The 13,462-nt window shown below is 38.4% G+C and overlaps 1 protein-coding gene and 1 long non-coding RNA gene across 2 annotated transcripts in view; both read right to left on the bottom strand.

Annotated features, from left to right (window-relative positions):
* The window catches only part of SLC25A33 (solute carrier family 25 member 33), a 35,300-nt gene that overhangs the window by 3,156 nt on the left and 18,682 nt on the right, over positions 1–13,462 (bottom strand). Inside the window, exons 3-5 of the mRNA XM_012791457.3 lie at positions 6,350–6,427; positions 4,011–4,111; positions 1,470–1,536 (exon numbers count right to left, since the gene is read on the bottom strand). Coding sequence (XP_012646911.1) covers positions 1,470–1,536; positions 4,011–4,111; positions 6,350–6,427 — 246 coding nt within the window. The remainder of the gene's footprint in view (positions 1–1,469; positions 1,537–4,010; positions 4,112–6,349; positions 6,428–13,462) is intronic.
* Positions 2,150–4,004, bottom strand: LOC142861651 (uncharacterized). Its single transcript, XR_012912871.1, has 2 exons — positions 2,594–4,004; positions 2,150–2,247 (listed from the first exon to the last, which is right to left on the bottom strand). It is a non-coding gene; the product is annotated as an uncharacterized LOC142861651 (long non-coding RNA).

Genomic DNA, 13,462 nt, shown 5'->3' with positions numbered 1-13,462 from the left:
TACTAACGCAGGCCCTAACTACTCTTCCTGGGGCTTTCCCATCTCCTTCTTTAGAGGAGGCTGAAGGTCAGACAGGACTAGCTGGAAGTTTCTAGTGCACACATGTCTAGGCAACACAGTAACACAGGAGATCCTAGACAGAATTCAGGCAGTTCCTTGAACTTGAACAGGGAGGGTGGGGGGAGGATAGTGTCTTTAGCCCCAATCTCTAATTGAAATCAGAAACTTCAACCATGAATGTAGGTAACAGGCCACAGTAGGATTATCAGTACCTGTGATTTGTTTTGTTTTTTTTGAGACAGTCTCACTGTGTTGCCCTGGGTAGAGTGCAGTGGTATGATTATAGCTCACAGCAACCTCAAACTCCTGAGCTCAAGCGATCCTCCCACCTCAGCCTACCATAGTGCTAGGATTACAGGCATGAGCCACTGCGCCTGGCCGTACCTATGATTTTACACAAAGATATCGCAAATATAATGTCACAAATATAATGGGACACTTTATCATCATCGGTTCTTTGAAATTACAGTAGTTACTGGACTGCTGCTAGATCTTGTTACTTAATGTGTTAAGAAGCATACGACCTATCAATGCTAACTGTACTTTTAAAAACCTTCTTCTACAAAAGGCCTGTAGGCTCTACCAGACTGCCAAAGGAATCCACAGCACAAAGAAAATGTTTAAGAACCCCCCTAAAAAAAAAAAAAAAAACACAAAGAATATTAGCCCTTTATCAAACGTAAAAAAAATAAAAATAAAAAAAAAAAAAAAAAAAAAAGAACCCCTGGCTGAGGCCGGGCTCGGTGGCTCACGCCTGTAATCCTAGCACTCTGAGAGGCTTAGGCGGGCGGATTGCTTGAGGTCAGGAGTTCGAAACCAGCCTGAGCAAGAGCAAGACCCCGTCTCTACTATAAATAGAAAGAAATTAATTGGCCAACCAATATATACGGAAAAAATCAGCCAGGCATGGTGGCGCATGCCCGTAGTCCTAGCTACTCGGGAGGCTGAGGCAGCAGGATTGCTTGAGCCCAAGAGTTTGAGGTTGCTGTGAGCTAGGCTGATGCCACGGCACTCACTCTAGCCTGGGCAACAAAGTGAGACTCTGTCTCAAAAAAAAAAAAAAGAATCCTTGGGACTACAGATCAGTGACCCTGCTGACAGAACTTTCCTGTCTTCCCTTGTTTGTTATCAGTCCGCTCTTATCTCCAACAATGCTTGTAATACAAACCTCAAAGCAAAATGTGTTTCTACATAGGCTTCCATTCTGAAAAAACAAGGAAGGGGATAGCTAAGGACTCTGTACAAGAGTTGTCCAGAAAGTATCCAGCCATTATCAATATAATGAGAACATATTACATGGCTGGATACATTGTAGACAGCCCCTGAATATTATTCCAAAGCTAGAATTGAGGGAAGACAAAAAATCCCCAAGAATTCACATATTAAGGAAGTAACAATTAATAACTTACTTTCGCTCTAGCTGCATCCTGGTTTTTACCATCCATATAGGATTCATTAAGGAATTTGTGATAAAAGCTGGAAGAAAAAAACCCCAAAAATGTCATCATTACTATACATTCAATGCTTATTACTAAAGATGTGTATATCATATGATAAACTTTGAAATCAAGATTTCAGTGGAGGCCAGGCCCAGTGGCTTGCACATAATCCTAGCATTCTGGGAGGCTGAGGCAGGACAATCACTTGAGCTCAGGAGTTTGAGACCAGCCTGAGCCAAAGTGAGTCCTCATCTCTACTAAAAACAGAAAATTTAGGCAGGTGTGGTGTAGTGTGCCTGTAGTCCCAGCTACTCAGGAAGCTGAGGCAGGAGGATCTCCTGAGTCCAGGAGTTTGAAGTTGCTGTGAGCTACAATCAATGAGGCCGGAAGACTGTCTCCGAAAAAAAATCCAAAAAAACTCAATGGATAAAATGGGTAGTAGGACACAGTTACATTTCTATACTGCAGATGGAAGCTTTAATCTCCTAAAGTTTAACACCTATTGGTATTGTTGGGAGTAAAATAAATTTCTCTCAATTTTCTAGAGCCCTATGTCATCTTTTCAACCTCTAGGTGGTGCTGTTGATATTTCTATTAATGTGGTTCCTATGGTAAACAAGAAATGATCCTAAAAATCTATAAGCTTCAGATTCAGAAATAATGTGTTTTTAAAAGTTGATGATTTAATCTAAAAGGTTATCCTACACATAACCTGGAATAGAAACAACTAAATCTCCATTTATCTCATCTACACTTAGAACTTTTTTTTTTTTTTTTGAGACAGAGTCTCGCTTTGTTGTCCAGGCTAGAGTGAGTGCCGTGGCGTCAGCCTAGCTCACAGCAACCTCAAACTCCTGGGCTCAAGTGATCCTTCTGCCTCAGCCTCCCGGGTAGCTGGGACTACAGGCATGCGCCACCATGCCCGGCTAATTTTTTTTATATATATATCAGTTGGCCAATTAATTTCTTTCTATTTATAGTAGAGACGGGGTCTCGCTCTTGCTCAGGCTGGTTTTGAACTCCTGACCTTGAGCAATCCGCCCGCCTCGGCCTCCCAAGAGCTAGGATTACAGGCGTGAGCCACAGCGCCCGGCCTACACTTAGAACTTTTAAAACTTGATCATTTAAGGATATTGAATTTTTAAGACTATGTACTTATAGGAACCATTTTTTCAGTAAGCCTTCTCCATCCTAGCACTGCTAATCATTCCAGACCAATCAAAAAAAGAAACACCATGGTATTAGTCTGAGACATAGTGCCTCTTCTCTAACACCTAATGCCCTCCACAGTGTTGAGTAAGCAGATTAATTACATACTAGGAAGATACTAGTTTAAATAACTCCCTTGAGGTCTGCTTTATCTAGCAGAGTTCTTCTAACTCTGCAATAGTTACAAACTGATGGATAGCTTTAACTTATGGCTAACTTACTATTAAGCAAACCTTGACCGGTTTTAGAACTCTATATTTCCTTCTCAGAGCAACATGTTTTCTATTTTTAAATTTTTTTTAGAGACAGTCTTTCTCTGTTGCCCAGGCTGGAGTGCAGTGGCACAATTATAGCTCACTGCCACCTTGAACTCCCAGGCTCAAGTGATTCTCCTATCTCTCAGCCTCTTGAGTAGCTGAGACTATAGGTGTGAGCCACCACACCCAAGCTAATTTTTTTTTCCTCGCTATATTGCCCAGGCTGGTCTGGAACTCCTGGACTCAAGTGATCCTCCTGCCTCAGCCTCCCAAAGTGCTGGGATTACAGAGTGAGCCACTGTGGCTGGCCAGTGCTCCTTATTTAGTAGAAATGGCTTCTTTGTATGAAGCAATTTTAATATTTTCTATTCAGGGTCCAGAAATTATTACCTATAAATTTTCAGATAGGTTGCTAATACTTCTATTTGGAGTAATAAGGGCTGACAAAACTGATGTGTACACCTTGTAAGCTTATAATACCTATCCAAGTTCTCTAAAATATTTAATACTTCCTGGAGAAAGTCCTGCTTTGACTTTTCTGTAATAAGTGGAATGACTCCCTCAAGAGAATACATGCTTCATGAGCTGTCAGTGCCCCTACTGAAAATCTACTGCCAGCCCTGCACCTGCACCGGACAACCCAGTTGTTAGGGACAGATGTGCTGACTGCACACAAGGTGTGCTGGACACTGTGGGAGTTGCAAAGAAAGAAGCTTTAATTTTAGAAAATAACTTAATGGGGAAAGAGAAAGACATAAAAAAAACCTATTAATATTCTTTTAAAAGAACATAACGCTTGTAGCAGGCACAGAACATGTAAATTTTGAGGGAGAATAAAAAGCCTTAGTGGTCTAAGCAAATGAAATCAAGTTATAAATTGCTCTCAAACAATCATATTCTATCAGTTCTAACACAAAGCTTTAGAAAAATAATTTTAGGTGCTAAGGAAGCCAGGGAGCTAATTTCTGATTCCTGGAAAAACTGTTAGGCAGAACACATGCTTCAGGAAAGTAAGAAACTATCTCCATTTATTAGGGTAACATACCTGCCGAGCCAGCTGAGAAAATATGCACAATATTGCTATTAGGCACGAAAATGCCATTAAATTGCTCTTTGGCTTTGGAGTAACATGCAAAGTACACAGCCCTGTTAGAACAAAGAGAACATTATAAAGAAGTCATTATGGCACAATAAAATATGTGTCCCTTTGCAACATTTGAAAACTTTAGGAAAATAATATGGGAAACACGTTGACATGTAACCAAAAGCTTGCCCACACCTGTGCTAAGATGAAAACCTGCTGCAGGTACTTTTAGGAAGTTCTTGCTTGCCCCTACAGGAATTATTTAGTGATGATAGAGGTGTTCAAAATAATTGAGGAAAATGACATTTCGGTATTATATAGACAAAGTCCTTTTTACATTCTTTATTCTAGATATATGTTAATCCTTTAAGCACCAGCATATACTGTAACTTTTAAAATTTATAATATTTCTAAAATATACCACACTTATTTTGCCTTATACCAAAATAAGAATGTCAAATATAATTTGAACTGTTTTTCGATGAGTCAGGATCACACAGAACAGTCATCATACAGTGTTTTCATTCCCAGTCTCCTCCCAGCAGAGAGCGATCAGCAACACACCCACCCTCTGATCTTCCCTTATCTGTTCACTTTCCCCTTCTGTCTTCCCTCTTGCTGGGGATGGGGAGTGGGAGCTGCTTGGGATTCTTCCTGCTCTTTCACCAGCAATGCCAAGAAAAATGCTTCTTTTTTTCTATTGGCCAATCATAGAATATATTTTTCAACTTAGGGTCTTAACTACTTATCATTATTGTGTCATAAAATATGAAAGCCTTCCTTTTTCCCCTAAATCCCAATTGTTCTAAATGGGTGCTATGGCCAGTAATTTACATCGGATTAACAGGGTTACTGTATTAGCGCTGCCCATGAACAGACATGGCTCTAATTCTATTTTCTACAGACAGGCAGTACATTTACCATCTATTAATAATGCATACCCCATATTATCTCCCAGACTAGTACTTTCTATTTTTAAGTAGGTTATTACACATGTTATCAAATTCTAAAGGAACAAAAGGGTTCAATAAAAATCTGCATTTTTACAACATCCTCAAGTGATACGTGTTTAAACTGGAGTATAGATCTAGAAGAATTCTAAATGCTTGGTCTTCACCTTGTCTAAGACAATATTCTCATTTTTAAGATCTAATCATTTTTAAAGTTTCTTCAAGTATTACACAGAATAATGTAAGTGTCCTGCCCCTGTTTCCCTGGAGGTTATCTCTAGAAGCAGTTTCTTATCTACTTTTCAGAGATATGCTATTCTCTCTTTCACTTTTATATCCATACACAGTTATTCTCCTTCTATTAGCACTGTCTAAATAGAACTTTCCACCGGGCGCGGTGGCTCATGCCTGTGACCCTAGCACTCTGGGAGGCCGAGGCAGGCGGATTGCTCAAAGTCAGGAGTTCGAAATCAGCCTGAGCAAGAGCGAGACCCCGTCTCTACTATAAATAGAAACAAATTAATTGGCCAACTAATATATATAGAAAAAATTAGCCGGGCATGGTGGTGCATGCCTGTAGTCCCAGCCACTTGGGAAGCTGAGGCAGGAGGATCGCTTGAGCCCAGGAGTTTGAGGTTGCTGTGAGCTAGGCTGACGCTATGACACTCACTCTAGCATGGCCAACAAAGCGAGACTCTGTCTCAAAAATAAATAAATAGACAGAACTTTCTGTAAAGATGGAATGTTCTGAGTCTATACTCTCTAATACAGTAGGTACTAGCTACATGTGGATATTGAGTACTTGAAACATGGCTAGTGAGACTGCAGAACTGAACCTTTAATTTTAATCAATTTAAACAGCTACCGTACATACTGAGACAGTATAACTCTATATATTCTAACAACCTTTAAAGAGAATTAAGCCTTGCAAAAATATGAGGTTATCACTTTATAGAAAGTAAAGTTTAAAGCCTTACAATTCCCTCAGATTTCTAAGTGCATGTGAATCATCTGGGTCTTGTTAAAATGCAGATTTTGATGCTGGTTCTGGGGTGTGCATTGCCAACAAGCTCCCCAATGACAGCAATGCTGCTGACCACACGCCATACTCAGAGTAGCACACTTAGAGTGGATTACAGGTAACAATAGATTTTCATACTTAAGAATACAGTAACTGGAATCTCCTCACACACACTAAAAGACACACCTACACTATTCCTTATATCAGATACATTTAGACAAATCCAACACAGAAAAAGAAAATGGTCATTTAGCAGTATCAGCCTTTGGTAAGAAAGGACCTAGCACTATATATTGCTGGTAGTGAGCAAGCTGAAACATAATGCTTACCTTGATGGTGCAACTCCAACCAAATTTGGACCCAAGCCTCTAAAAAGTGACTTTGGTCCCTCCTTCTCCAAGATTGACCTGAGTGACAAGAGAAGATAAGATATACCTTTATAACCCCTCTGGTAAGGCCTATGCAAAATAATGAGGAGTCAACCTTCACATTAGTTCCTCAAGAGAATAAAATATTTAAGAGACCCCAAACTTTTATCTGATTCTATTACAGTATAGAATCAGAAGGCTGTAGAATACTTTAATACAGTGAAAAAACAAGCTTCAAAAGCATGAGATGTTGTCAAGAAGCCTTTTCCCTTGTTCACACAGGAGAAGGAGGTTCAGGGTTTCTACTACACACCAAAATCCTATTAAGGTAGGATAAGCATCTGGCAAAGGGTTTTGATACAGGAAATAATGTCCTCATAATAACAAAACTCACTGAGAAATCAGGTTCAGAGATAGCTTTCAATGGTATTTCTTTTAGATTTACTCCTTATTTATAACAATCCTATCTGCTAGACCTTTACCTATTACAGAACCCTCTACCTAGATATAGGGAACAGAAAAACCTAATTATTTTCACAGGCAGGATATAAGTTATTTAAAACCAAAGCCTAGTATCTCAAGTCCAAAGATAATACAGTGACTGCTTTTTTTCAATTTTTTGTGGTAATGAATACATATTATAAAATGTACCATCTTAACCATTTTTAAGTACACAGTTCAGTGGCATTAAGTACATCCACACTGTTGTGCAATAATCATGATCAACCACCTTCAGAACTTTTTCATCTTCTCAAACTAAACCTTGGCACCCATTAAACACTAATTCCCAGTCCTCCCTCCTCATCCCCTGGCAGCCACCATTCTATTCTCTGTCTCTATGAATTCTTATTAGTGGAATCGTACAATATTCGTCCCCTTTGTAACTAGCTTATTTCACTTAGTCTTCACGTTGTAGCATGTCAGAATTTCTTTCTTTTTTGAGGCTTAATACTATTCCATTATGGTATACACCACATTTTATTTCTCCATTCATCCAATACTTCTCTCAAAGGTCACAGAGCAAATAAAAAAAGTATTCATTCATCCATCAATGGACACTTGGGTTGCTTCCACCTTTCGGCTATCGTAACTAATACTGCTATGAACATAGGTATACAAATATCTGTTTGACTCTCTGCTTTCAATTCTCCTGTGTACATACCAAGTGAAATTGCTGGATCACATGGTGATTCTAATTTTCTGAGAAACCACCATTTTCTACAGTGGCTACATCATCTTACTTTCCTACTAGCAATGCACAAAGGTTCTAATGTCTCAAAAACCTCACCAAAATGCCTTTTACAAAAAATGTATTTTTGACTAAAAACTCAGAAAATCCTAAAAGGATTCCATGGAGTATTCTTAGAGGCATTTTTTCCACTGCCACATAGTGATTCTTCAAATTGGTTTCAATGGCTCAATTTTCATGGCACCTAATAGAATTTACATTGTTATATTATAGTCTTCTGTAATTTAATCTCATTATGGATTTTTCTTTACTTGGTAACTAGTACCTTCAATTTGACAGTATTAGTATTCTAAGTAAGTTGATTTAACTAACAATCACATTCTAGTCAAAATTTATAAAATGTTTTACCTTCATTATACCTTACACTTTTCTTTTATCTTACACTGAAGGTATAAGAAAAAGGTATCTTTAACTTTATCCAAAAGATGTTCTGGGCGGGGCGTGGTGGCTCATGCCTATAATCCTAGCACTCTGGGAGGCTGAGGCAGGTGGACTGTTTGAGCTCAGGAGTTGAGACCAGCCTGAGCAAGAGCAAGACCCCCATCTCTACTAAAAACAAAAAAATAGAAAGAAATTAGCTGGACAACTAAAAAATATATATATATAATATATATTATATATATATGTATATAAAAAATTAGCCAGGCATGATGGCACAAGCCTGTAGTCCCAGCTACTCAGGAGGCTGAGGCAGGAGGATAGCTTGAGCCCAGGAGTTTGAGGTTGCTGTGAGCTAAGCTGATGCCACGGCACTCTAGCCCAAGCAACAGAGTGAGACTGTCTCAGAAAAAAAAAAAAAATGTTCCTATAAAGCTAATAGTAAAGTGAATACTGCCAATTCTATTTATACCACTTCCACTTTTCCAGTGGAGAGAGTTTCCAAATCCAAACTGAAATTTTTGGTAGAAAAGAGATCAAGTTGATGTTTTGGTCTATGGCATGTTGGATAATGTTAAAGTGTTGTCTGTTCATAACTTTCTCTCCCACTCTTTCCTTCCTCAGATCACTATATAACTTTTTACGCTCTAGTTGTTGTCTACCAGTGGCATGTCTTATTTTATTTTTTTTTGAGACAGAGTCTCACTCTTGTTGCCCAGGGACTACAGGCGTGCACACCACCATGCCCAGCTAATTTTTTCTATATATTTTTAGTTGTCCAGCTAATTTCTTTCTATTTATTTTAGTAGAAATGGAGTCTCACTCTTGCTCAGGCTGGTCTCAAACTCCTGACCTTAAATGATCCGCCCACCTCAGACTCCCAGGAGATGCCTTAAAAAAGAAAAAAATTTGGAATCTTAGCTTCTCTTCTCCTAATTTTTGGATGCTTATAAAATATTTCAATTGCTTGAGCATTATTTGTACTTTTAAGAGCTTTCCTGCCAGGCACGGTGGCTCACACCTGTAATCCCAGCACTTTGGGAGGCCAGAGGTATCAGGACTGCTTGAGGTCAGGAGTTTAGAGACCAGCCTAAGCAAGAGTGAGACCCCTGTCGCTACCAAAAGTAGAAAAAATTAGCCAGGTGTGGTGGCGCACACCTATAATCCCAGCTACTCAGGAGGCTGAGGCAGGAGAATCACTTGAGCCCCGGACTTTGAGGTTGCAGCAAGCTATGATCACATCACTGCACTCTAGCCTGGGTGACAGAGCAAGACCCTGTCTTGGAGGAAAAAAAAAACCCCACAGGAAACAAAAAAGAGCTTCCCTAAAAAGTAGTAGGCTAGCAATTAGAAAAGAAAAAGACTATAAAGAGAAAAGTAAACTTATCTCTATGCTCACACAGCATGGTCTTATACTGAAATACTAAAGAATCTACAAAAAAATCTTAATGAAGCTATTTAAAAAGTAGTAAGCTCGACCTCAGTTCCATTTATCTAATACTTTAAAATATTATAGAGATGGTAGTCTAATTTTCTAATGATAAACTCTTTTCCTTATTGCAGGTACAAACAAAGGCCCTTTTAAGAGGTCCCAAGACACATTCTTGTTTATATGGCCCAGACTAATCCCTCTGGCCACCCTGACTGTCACATGAAGATACTTTGCTTTGCTATACCTATACAACTAGGGAGCTCAAATCTCATTACAAGCACAATAGACATTTCATTTCTTTCTTTTCCCCATTACATCTGGGGAAGGTCAAAGCAATGGGTTTCAAATAAGATTTAGCCATACAATAGACCATTAGTCAGCAGTGAAAAGGAAGTACTGATATGTGCTATAGTAAGGGTGACCCTTAAAAAAACATTTGGCCGGGCGCGGTGGCTCACGCCTGTAATCCTAGCTCTTGGGAGGCCGAGGCAGGCGGATTGCTCAAGGTCAGGAGTTCAAAACCAGCCTGAGCAAGAGCGAGACCCCGTCTCTACTATAAATAGAAAGAAATTAATTGGCCAACTGATATATATAGAAAAAATTAGCCGGGCATGGTGGCGCATGCCTGTAGTCCCAGCTACTCGGGAGGCTGAGGCAGAAGGATTGCTTGAGCCCAGGAGTTTGAGGTTGCTGTGAGCTAGGCTGACGCCACGGCACTCACTCTAGCCTGGGCAACAAAGCGAGACTCTGTCTCAAAAAAAAAAAACCAAAAACAAAAACAAAAAAAAAACATTTGGCTAAGTGAAAGAAGCCAAAAACAAAAAGCTACATATAGTATGATTTTATTTATATGAAGTGTTCAGATGAGACAAATGGATAGTGACAGAAAGTAGATTGATGATTGGCTGCCTTGGGCTGGGGGTTGGGGTGAGGGATGGGAGCGACTGCAAATGGCTAAGAGGTTTCTTCTAGTAGGGATTAAAATTTTCTAAAATGATTAATAAAATGTGGTGACGGTTACACAAAACCCTGGAAGATACTATTAATATAAAGTTGAACTGTATGTTTTATTTTATTTTAATATTTTTTTATTTTAGATTATTGTGGGGATACAAGTGTTAAGGTTACATATATTGCCCATGTCCCCCCTCCCCCAAGTAAGAGCTTCAAGCGTGTCGATCCCCCAAACATTGCACATCTTACTCGTTTTGGTTGTATATACTCATCCCCTCCTCTCTCCTCCCACCCTCCCGACACCCGATAAATGTTACTCCTATATGTCCACTTAGGTGTTGATCCGTTAATACCAATTTGCTGGTGAGTACATGTGGTGCTTGTTTTTCCATTCTTGAGATATTTCATTTAGTAGAACGGGTTCCAGCTCTATCCAGGAATATACAAGAGGTGTTATATCACCATCGTTTCTTAAAGCTGAGTAGTAAAACAGTTGAACAGTATGTTTTAAATGGGTGGACTGCATGATATGTAAATTATATCAATAATTATAACAATAAAACTGTTTTAAAAAGTAAAACTAGGCAAGGAGGAGAGAAGAAAGAGATTCAGTGAAAAAGATCTAGAGAGGAAGAGAGAAACAGGTAGAACCCTGTTTGAAAACAAAATTTAGTTCTTATGATAAATCGATCACAAGGAGCAACTGATAAGATTGGACTGTAGACTAGTTAAAAAGGAGTATATCGGCCAGGCCCGGTGGCTCACACCTGTAATCCTAGCACTCTGGGAGGCCGAGGCAGGCAGATTGCTCGAGGTCAGGAGTTCAAAACCAGCCTGAGGGAGACACCGTCTCTACTAAAAATAGAAAGAAATTAATTGACCAACTAAAAAATATATATAGAAAAAATTAGCCGGGCATGGTGGCGCGTGCCTGTAGTCCCAGCTACTTGGGAAGCTGAGGCAGTAGGATCACTTGAGCCCAGGAGTTTGAGGTTGCTGTGAGCTAGGCTGACGCCACAGCACTAACTCTAGCCTGGGCAACAGAGTGAGACTCTGTCTCAAAAAATAAAATAAAATAAAAAGTAGTATATCAATACTAAATTTCTTGCAGCTGAAAATGTACTGTGGTTTTAAGAGAGTATCTTTCTTCTCAGAAACTACATGCTGGAGAGAATTAACAGTACAGGGTATGATGGGGCATATAATCCATTTTCAAACGGTTTTGAAACAATCTGTATGAATACAAAGCAAAAATGAAAAAACAAATATGGCAAATGCTAAAAATTGGTGAATCTAGAGAAAGGTATAAACAAGTTATTTATGCCACCTTAATTTCTATAAGTTTGAAATTATTTCAAAACAAAAAGTTCTTTTAAAAACAGCTTGCCAGAGGCAATAAAAATATGGAGCTCATGATAATAGCCAATAAAGTCATGAACAAGGTTAGGGTAAACACAATTCTTGTGCTTCTATAAATACAACACTTCAAAATGAAATTCATGGAGTTTCAGTGAATATTTACACTGGCCAAAAATAGGTCATTTGGTCCATAATAGAGACATGGGAATTTATTTTCAAATTAAAATACTTTACTTTTACTATCTTTCTCAAATCAGTATTGTTTTTAAAAGATTGAGCTCTCTGAACAAAATTTTCTCTCAAATGACACCTTGAAGTGACCTGCACCTTATAATATAGTACTTAATAAGGATTTTCAAATGCTAAGTATATTAAAAAATTGCTTAAAGTTTAGATTCTCTCTGTGGTCCCCATTAATGTACACTGTGCAGCTCCAGGAGTCATTTAAACACAATTATAAGAATCTCTGGCTCCAGGAAGCACAAAAGCCTCTCATCCATAATGCAGCAGGGAACTTGTGTCCTGTCCTCAAGTGACTCAGGCCTTTTAAGATAGATGTCTCCGTGGTTACGCATATTAACAGTTGGCAAAAAACCAAACCTGTTACATAATCCAAACTTCTATCTGGATGTTTACAAAACTCTCTGGAACAGTCAAGTTCCTAATATAAATGGTACATTTTAGCTTCAAAATAAAGCATGTATGGATTCAGACTCATTTTCCCACAAATGAAAGTCACAAACTCAAAAGAAATGCAAAAAAACTAAAAAAAACCAAAAAAACCAGAGTTGTTTGGTGCATTTCATTCTCTTCACTAGTTTTAGATCATAATATGCATACCCCAGACTAATCCAAGTCAAATGTCTCATCTGAGCAAGTTAGTTTTCAAAAGAAAGGTACTAGCTCACTAATACATTACTTTTCAGATTAAAAAGGCACTTGAAAAAAACAAAAATAAGGTACCCTGGGAAGTTTAAAGAATAAGAGCTCAGTTGAAAAAAAAAAAACAAGCCTCATTTGGAAGTTGTTGCAAATAAAGAAAAATAAATAAATAACAAAAAAAAAAATCAAGCCAGAAGACTTTAAAAAAAAAAAAGATACCTGTTCAAGGTCAGGGGTTTGAAACCAGCCTGAGCAAGAGGGAGACCCCATCTCTACTAAAAATAGAAAGAAATTAATTGGCCAACTAAAAATATATATATAAAAAATTAGCCAGGCATGATGGCACATGCCTATAGTCCCAGCTACTCAGGAGGCTGAGGCAGAAGGATTGCTGGAGCCCAGGAGTTTGAGGTTGCTGTGAGCCAGGCTGACACTCTGTTTCAAAAAAAAAGACACCTGAAAAAACTAGATATACTATTACTGTGGTAAATTTAATAGTGAGAACCTGATCTGTTAACATCTTGCCTTTTTTCTTTTCAAGTAAGTATAAGCAAAAAAAAAAAAGAAAAGTTACTGGTACTCCAACGGAGAATATTTTTTCTGTAATAGTAAACTGAGATACCAGCAAACCATGATTTACATATTGAAAAGTAAGCTTCCTATAAATAAATTCTGTTGTCTGATAAATTTTTTAAAGTAGGACTCTGTGAAAGAGTAAGACAATAATAAGAAATTTTAAAGGAATGGCCATATTATTCATATTGTTGTTGTTTTTTTTTCCAATAAAAACCAAGATGGGATTTGTGGCATAGAGAAAGGC

This window comes from Microcebus murinus, chromosome 2 (assembly GCF_040939455.1).
Source record: "Microcebus murinus isolate Inina chromosome 2, M.murinus_Inina_mat1.0, whole genome shotgun sequence".
Classification (NCBI taxonomy): Eukaryota; Metazoa; Chordata; class Mammalia; order Primates; family Cheirogaleidae; genus Microcebus; species Microcebus murinus.
The sequence above is the reverse complement of the archived record's forward strand: the minus strand, read 5'-3'. Positions and strand labels throughout refer to the sequence as shown.